Genomic DNA, 8,411 nt, shown 5'->3' on the forward strand with positions numbered 1-8,411 from the left:
GAGAGAGAGAGAGAGAGAGTTTTGCCTGTGTGTATCTAAGTGCACCCACATTCTGCAGTGCTTGCAGAAGCCAGAAGAGGGTGTCTGACCCTGGGTCCTCTGCAAGAGCAGCCAGTGCTCTTAATTGCTGAGCCATCTCGCCAGCACCTCAGAAAGGATTTTTTTTTTGCCTTTTTGAGATAGGGTCTCTCTGTAGCCCCAACTGGCCTGGAACTCACTATGTAGACCAGGCTGGCCTTGAAGTTACAGAGATCTGCCTGTCTCTGCCTCTGCCTCTGCCTCTGCCTCTACCTCCAGAATGCTAGGATTAAAAGGCATGTGCCACCATGCCTGACCAGAAAAGATTCCTCAGAAAGGATTTTTTTTTTGCCTTTTTGAGATAGGGTCTCTCTGTAGCCCCAACTGGCCTGGAACTCACTATGTAGACCAGGCTGGCCTTGAAGTTACAGAGATCTGCCTGTCTCTGCCTCTGCCTCTGCCTCTGCCTCTACCTCCAGAATGCTAGGATTAAAAGGCATGTGCCACCATGCCTGACCAGAAAAGATTTTCTTGACCACACTAATAAACCTGCATCAGGTTGCAGTATTGCTCAGTGGTTAGAGCATTTAGCATTTGACTAATGTGTGAGGCCTTAAGGTTCTACCCCCAGCACTAAAAATATTATTTTGGGTTTTTTGGGGGGTTTTGTTGTTATTGTGTTTTGAGACAGGGTCTCATTGTGTAGCCCTGTTTGGTCCAGAACTCATTATGCATAATAGGCTGGCCTCGGACTCACACAGATAGGCCTGCCTCTGCTTCCTGAGTGCTGAGATTAAAGGTATGCACCACTTTTTTGGTGACAAGGTCTGGACTGGTTATGCAGACCAGGTTATCCTTGAACTCACAAAGATCCACCTGCCTCTGCCTCCCAAGTGCTGGGACTAAAGTCATGTGCCACCATGCCAGGCAATTTTATTAAAGAAGAAAAAATTAGCTGGCTGTGGGGCGCATGCCTTCAATCACAGCACTTGGGAGGCAGAGGCAGGGATCTCTGTGAGTCTGAGGCCAGCCTAGCATACATAATGAGTTCTGGGCCAAACAGTGCTATACAATTAGACCCTGTGAGTTCAAGGCCAGCCTGTTCTACATGAGTTCCAGGCCAGCTGGGGCTACAGGAAGACCCTGTCTCAAAAAAAGAAAAAAAATGAATGAATGATTATCAAGAGCAGAGTATGGTGTGACAACAATACACACATATAATTCTAGCACTTGGGAGGCTGAGACAGGATTATCATGAGTTTCAGGTCAACTTGGGCTACAAAGCAAGACCCTGTCTTGAAAAAAAACTGAATGAAGAATGAGGAGTTTCCAAGATAAACTCAGGGTCCTTGCACAGAGGGGTTTGGGTCTGGGCTTGACTTGCTTGGTCATGTAATCACAAACCCACAGGGCCAAGTTCTGTACTTTCCAACTGTGGACAACAGGAGGGGCAGGTGCTTACCTCTGAGGGGCAGGGCTCCTCTGCTGCCCTGCCAGTGTGTCTAGCTCCTGCATGCTGCCTCGGCTGACCGAAGCAGTGGAGTTGGCAAGACGGATGGCCCGGCGCTTGGCCCTGCGAGGGCAGCAGGATGATAAAAGGCTGCCAGGCCCCATTGGCTGAGAAGACACTGAGGTGCTACGGCTGGTTCGACCACCCAGCGAGACAGTGCCAAGGGCCTCACTGAAGGTTAGCTCATCTGTGAACTCATGGCACTGTGGGCAGAAGAGAAGCAGGGTCACAGGGTACCCATGAGAGCTGGTGCTACTTATAGGCCTTTGCTTAAGCAAAGTCATTGTCCTTTCCTACCCTTGCCTATCCTGCAAGTCTCAGCCTCTTCCAGGAAGCCCCATGTGATCTCCATAACTAAGTAGTAAGCCTTCCATCCAAATAAGGGGGACAGCTTGGTGTTAGATCCCTCTCCCTCCTACCCTGCTGCATCCTGTTTGGTCTCACCGTAGTCTTCTCTAGACAGTGCAGCAAATGATGATGCTGCTGCTCAAAAGCAGACCGGCTCCTGACACATAGCACATGTCCCTCCCCACTGCCACTGTCCTACAATGAATGGAGCAAAAAGAGGCAGTGAGCACTTTTCCCTCCCATTCCTGCTCACCCCAACCCAGATCCTGGTTCCTCCCCACCTCAAGGCTCCCGTTTTGCTTATACTGCAGGAAGGCATTGGTGGTACCGCTCTTTGCCAACCGGATTCTCGCCAGGCGCACTTTCTACAAAGAGGAGACAGAGGGTTAGGAAGATGAGCCCAAGAGCAGACAGGCTTAGGGTGTGGGGAATGACAGTACTCAGAAGGAAGACAAAGTTACCTGTTGTGCTCGGCGCTTGTCAGCACGCTGGTTCTGGTGGTAGATGCGGCTAAAGTTGGACACAATGACTGGCACAGGCAGGGCAATGACCAAGACACCACTAAGTGAGCAGATGGATCCAAAAATTTTGCCAGCAATGGTGCTAGGCACCATGTCTCCATATCTGGGAAAGGGGGGAAAGTAGACCAAAGTCATAAAAAGTATCCAGTCCCCCATTCTACCCCATCTAGTCCTGAAACACTCTGCAACCATGGCCAAGGACTCAGACGCTGAGTCTCAGTTTTGTACACTACAAAATGTGGAGAATGGAGCTGGAGAGACAGCTCAGTGGTTAAAATCTATAATGCTCTTCCAGAAGACTTGAGTTCAGTTCCCAGATACCATGTCAAGCAGCTGGCAACCACTTGTAACCACAGCTCCAGGGGAGGCAACACCCTCTTCTGGACTCCTCAAGCACCTGCACTCACATAATTTTAAAATAATAAAAATTAAACACTCAAGCCAGGTGTGGTAGCGCACGCCTCTAATCCTAGCACTCAGGAGGCAGAAGCAAGTGGATCTCTGTGAGTTCAAGGCCAGCCTGGTCTACATAGCAAGTTTCAGACCAACTGGGGCTAAAAGGAGATCCTGCCTCAAAAAGACTGCAACAACAACAACAACAACAAAATAGGCTCCTAGGAAGGGTCCCACTAAGTACAAGTCACATGAGAGGCTCTGTATCTCAGGACAATTGCTTTGTCTGCCCCTCCACATTTTCTAGGTAGGACCATTTCTGATTTCCCCCAGTGGAAGACTTAAAACTTCTCCTATGAAAGCGTCTCAAAACTAACCCAGCCTTCCTCCAAGCCACTCCTTTCCCATGGAGATGAAACAGAACTAACCCTAATGACTTGTTTCTCAAAGGTAGAAAACAAAGCTCAGAGAGGTTTCATAGTTGACTTGCTCAGGAATGCATAGCACACTTTTATTCTGACCATTAGACCAAGTAGAACTCCTGCACAGAAACAGCCTCTGCAGTCTTTAGCTTTTAGGCCTTTGCTTATACTCTCCCCTAAGGTGGGTCTTCCTTATTTCTGTGGTATGTTTTGTTGTGTTGTTTTCTTTTTGTTTTTACTTTAGAGACAAAGTCTCATGTATCCCAGGCTGACCTCAAACTCACAATGTATCCCAGAATGACTTTCAACTTGTGATCCTCTTACCTCTACCTCCCAAGGGCTACTCTACCTCCCAAGGGCTAGGATTACAGGCATGTGCCACTATGTTCAGTTTATGCAGTACTGGAGATTGAACGCAGGACTTCATGCTTGCTAAGTAAGCACTCTACCAATTGAGCCATATCTCCAGTTCTTTTCATTTATTTTAAGCATTCAGGGCTCTGCTCCAAAGCCTTTCTAATGTGGTCATGTCTAGCTGTGTGATATGTCACCTCAGACTGTGTCTCACTTAGGAGCCTCCAACCAGAATTAATTTCTACTCCTTAGAAACTTTTGTACTTCTATCAAAGCACCAACCAGATTCAGACATTCATTCTACAGATACTGAACAGCAGCAGTCTGCCCAATCCCAGTGATGGAAATTTAGAGAAAGATCACAGCATCTACTCTGCACAACATCTTTAAGTAAACACTGTTGGCCAGGCATGGTGGCACACACCTTTAATCCCAGCACTCTAAAGGCAAAAGCAGGCGGGATCTCTGTGAGTTCAATGCCAGCCTGGTCTACAAAATGAGTTCTAGGCCAGCTGGGGCTACAGGGAGACCCTGTCTCAAAAAGACCAAAAAAAACCCACTATGAGGGTGCTAAGGAGACAGTCAGTAAAGTGCCTGCTGTATGTAAGCACAAGGACCTGAGTTCATAACTCCAGAACCCATGTAAAAAGCCAGTCAGAGGCATGTGCCTGTAATTCCAGCACTGGAAGGTAGAGACAGGCAGGCATACCCCTGGAGTCATATTGATCATTATACCTAGCCAAATTGATGAGCCTCATGTTCAGTGAGAGACCATTCTCAAAATAAAGGTGCTGGGCATGGTGGTGCAAGCTTTTGATCCCAGTACTTGGGAGGTGGGTCTCAGTGAGTTCAAGGCCAGCCTGGTCTACACAGGGAACTGCAGGTCAGCCAGGGCTATACACTGAGATCATGTCTCAAAAAAATAAAATAAGGCCAGGGGTGGTGTCTCACACCTTTAATTCCAATACTCAGGAGGCAGAGGCAAGTGGATCACTGTGAGTTCCAGGTCAGCCTGGTTTACATAGGGAGTTCCAGGACAGCCAGGGTTACATAGTGAGACCCATAGTGTCACAAAACAAAACACTACAAGAGTTAGGGTAGAGCTTGTAGCTAGTATGTATGAGTCCCTGGGTTAAATCCCCATTACCGACCCCCCCCCATACACACACAAAGAAAAATGAACATCATGAGTTTGGTGATTCCATTTGCCTCAACTCTATTTCCTCTTAAGGATTTGCAATAAAAAAAATAATAGATAAGGGTGGAGGAATGACTCAGTCATTAAGAGCACTGGCTGCTTTTGCAGAGGACCTGGGTTCAGTTCCCAGTACCCACATGGTAGCTAACCTTACTTAACTCTCGTTCCAGGGTATCTGATGCCCTCGTCCGGCTTCCACAGGCATTGTATGACATGGGTGCACTTAACATGCTTAGGACCTCAGTTTCCTTTTTTCTTTGAGACAGGGTCTCACTATGTAGCCTAAGCTGGCATGAATTCACTATATAGCAAAGCTGGTCTCAAACTCACAGGAATCTTCCTACCTTAGTCTCCCAGCTAAGGGGATTACAGGCATGAGCCACCATGCTAGGCTTCTCAGTTTCTTTCAAACAATCCCTTTGAGAAGATTGAATGATACCATGGTTGTGAGTTTTCTGAATGCTTCTCATGCAGGATCCATAAGTTTTGACTTCCCCACTATCCCTTTTCCATCTGGAGGTTTCATGTCTCCCAACTGTTCTAGAATTGTCTGTTATATGGGTACTGCCTCTGGGACTTTATGATTCCTTGATGTTTTCTATTAGATAGAAATCAGCATTACTTTTTATTGAGAGAGAATCTTGCTATGTAGCCTAGGCTGGCCTTGAACTACCCATCCTTTTGCCTCTGCCTCCTGAGTGCTAGGATTAAAGGTGTGTGCCACCACACCTGGCTCATAAAATTTATTTTTAGGGTTATTTTTATTATTTTAAATTATGTGCATATGTGCATGTCTGTGTGTGGATATGCACACATGTGTGCAGGTGCTTGTGCTGGGAACTAAACCTGAACTGTTGAGCCATCTCCAGCCCCAACTTTCTAAATTTTTACAGATGAAGAAATTGAAGCTCAAAAGGAGATTAAAGAACCAAGTGTGCTGGTACACACCTATAATCCTAGCTGTTGGGAGGAAAATAATGCATTTGAAATTAGTCTGGGCTGTGCATAGCAATATCTCAAAATAAAGAAGAGAGAGGCAGAGCCTGTGCTTTCCAAGTGTGATGCCTTCCTGTGAGGCTCTGGGTTCAATGTCTATCACTACAGAGGCATAGAGATCATTTTCTAACTTCCCTGATGGTACAGAAAGTGTATGATAATAGTATAGCTCCCAATTCAAGGTCTGTACTTACCCAAGTGTGGTCATGGTGACAATGGTATACCAGAAGGCAGCAGGGATGCTTGTAAAGTTGGTCTTGCTGGTGCCCTTCTCAGCATAAAACATGACAGTGGCAAAGATGATGATGGCCATGGTGAGGGAAAAGAGAAGAAAGCCCAGCTCAGAGGCACAGCTCTTGAGTGTGTAACCCAGAATCCGCAAGCCCTGGGAGTGCCTAGAGAACTTGAAGATTCGGAAGACACGGAACACACGCAGGGTGACAAAGGCACCAGAGACATCATCATTCTTGGGCACAAAAAGCCCAATGTAGTAGGGCAGGATGGCCACCACGTCGATGAGGCTCATCACACTCCGTAGGAAGCGGCAACGGCTGGGGGCGGCAAAAAGCCGCAAGAGGTATTCACCTGTGAATATGAGTACACAGGCTGTGTCCATACAGAAAAAGGCCGTGGGGAAGCGGTCACCGCAAGGCTGCTCTCTCGTAGGCCGCCGCGTAGGGCCACGGCACGGGATGGTCTCCACCACATTGGCGATGACCGACACAGCTATGAAAAAGCCAGTCACGTAGTAGAAAACAAGTGCCGCTGTGCTAGTATGTGGATTCTCGAAGGCCCGCCAGAGTCGCTGTCGCAGGGAGCTGTCTGCCGGGAGGGCTGGGCCATCCCCTGCCTGCTCGGCCTCATCATCCTCCGCCAGGCGCTCGGCGTTCTCTTTCTTGCGGTCTCTGTACTCTTCAAGGCAGCAGTCACCCACAAGCTCTGGGACCAGGCCATAGAAGGCAAGCTCTTCATCAAAGGCCTGGATGCACTCCTGCCGAGGGCAGTGCAGCCGGCCAGTGCGGTAGAAGTTCAGCACGTGCCGGAACATGTCTGGATCACGATCGAAGAAGTACTCGCCCGAGTCAGCATCATAGAAGAATTCCTTCTCAGAGCTGCCCAGCAGAGTGTCTGGGTAGCGATCCAGTGTGTTTTTCCAGGTCTCAAAGCGCCGGCCGCTCACGTTCACCACCAGAACTTCATCCCCTCGAGATGCCTTCACCCCGGGTGCAGGGGGCAGGGGCTGCTGGGCTAAGGGCAGCCAGCCCACCGCTGCGGCCCGTGCAAAGGGCAGCCATGTGGCCACGCCTGCCGCCATCCTGAGGCTCCCCAGGCCTACGGAGACTTGGGGGGGGTGGCGTTTAGGAGACTGTGGCTACTATCTCGAGGATGGTGGGGGCTTGGCGAAGCCTTGGGCTACCAGACCAGGAAACCAACCGGGGAGGTGTCTAGAGAGGCCAGGAGGAACCAGGAAGAGGAACTGGAGAGACAGGCAGGAGCTTGGGGCGCATTTAAAATGAGGGTCTAGGAAAAGCCTGAAGGGTGTTCCAAAGGACTGAGAAGGGGCTGAGGTGCCAGAGGAACCATGAAGGATCCTCAGGTTTAGAGAGACTGAGATGATTCCAGAGGAGTCAGCACATGCCTGAGAGAAGTCTGGGGGTATCTGGCAGGTGGGGAGTTGTCTACACTCTAAAGAGTTCCTAGAGAAGGAAAAAGGGTCTGAAACCCCACAGTTGGGCTGCAGAGGAGATAGATAAAGGCCATCCAGAGAGGTGCAGATGGGACCAGAGGTGCTTTGAAAGATAATGAGACTCTGGAGGGGGCAGTACTGGAGGGTCCAAGACTGGAGTCAAGGGCCTTCCACACTGTCAAGACTTCTGGAGAAAGATACCAGGGTTGGAGCCCCCTTACAGATCTGGAGCATCTGGGGGGGTGGGGGGGATAGAGCCAGAAAGTTGCAAAGATGCTAAAAAATGTGTTGGGAGTGACTGGAGCTGCCAGGAACAGCCTGGAGGGTGTTGTCTACACTCTACAGTTCTGAGGAAGGCAGGCGAGGTGGGAGCCCCCTAGCAGAGATGGAGAAGGGGGTTGGGGTGGTATATATGGGACTGGGTTATTTTGTAAAAGTCTGGGTGATAGCCTGCCAAGAAGTTATCTGGAGGGATTTTGAAAGCCTGGTTCATATCTGAAGACTTCCAGAGCAAGGAAAAAGGGGCCTAAGAATCCCAAAGGGCTGATACTCAACTGGACTAAAGTTGGGCATAGCCCCTGACAACCCAAGGAGGTGTTAAGACTAAAGCTAAGAGGAAGCGGATTCCCCAAAAATAGGTTGGAGAGGGGGGCGGGGCATTGGATGAAGAGTTGGGTGTGTCTTCCCGAAGGGGGGCTGCTGGACCTGGCAGGAGGCTGGTAGGGGAGGCCAGGAGAAAGCTGAGTCCCACCGTTGGGGGCAGGTCTGAGGAAATCACACCCCGAGGGGCTGGCGGTGTATGCCTGGCAGCGGTAGCAGCGGTGGCAACAGCAGTGGCAGTAGCAGGACCAGCAGCGGGAGCAGGAACAGCAGTAGCTAGCGGCAAGGAGCAGCAGGAAGAGGAGGAGAAGAAAGCCAGATCTAGGCCTAGGAGGGAAAGGTGGCATGGGGTGGGGGTGGGAGG

At 49.6% G+C, this 8,411-nt stretch overlaps 1 protein-coding gene across 1 annotated transcript in view; it reads right to left on the reverse strand.

Moving 5' to 3' along the window:
- Window positions 1-8,411, reverse strand: part of Kcnd1 (potassium voltage-gated channel subfamily D member 1) — a 13,186-nt gene that overhangs the window by 2,558 nt on the left and 2,217 nt on the right. Inside the window, exons 3-7 of the mRNA XM_008842568.3 lie at window positions 5,955-7,205; window positions 2,338-2,500; window positions 2,158-2,241; window positions 1,973-2,071; window positions 1,481-1,731 (exon numbers count right to left, since the gene is read on the reverse strand). Coding sequence (XP_008840790.1) covers window positions 1,481-1,731; window positions 1,973-2,071; window positions 2,158-2,241; window positions 2,338-2,500; window positions 5,955-7,075 — 1,718 coding nt within the window. The 5' untranslated portion in view covers window positions 7,076-7,205. The remainder of the gene's footprint in view (window positions 1-1,480; window positions 1,732-1,972; window positions 2,072-2,157; window positions 2,242-2,337; window positions 2,501-5,954; window positions 7,206-8,411) is intronic.

Source organism: Nannospalax galili, unplaced genomic scaffold (genome assembly GCF_000622305.1).
Source record: "Nannospalax galili isolate Female #2095 unplaced genomic scaffold, S.galili_v1.0 scaffold741, whole genome shotgun sequence".
Taxonomy (NCBI): domain Eukaryota; kingdom Metazoa; phylum Chordata; class Mammalia; order Rodentia; family Spalacidae; genus Nannospalax; species Nannospalax galili.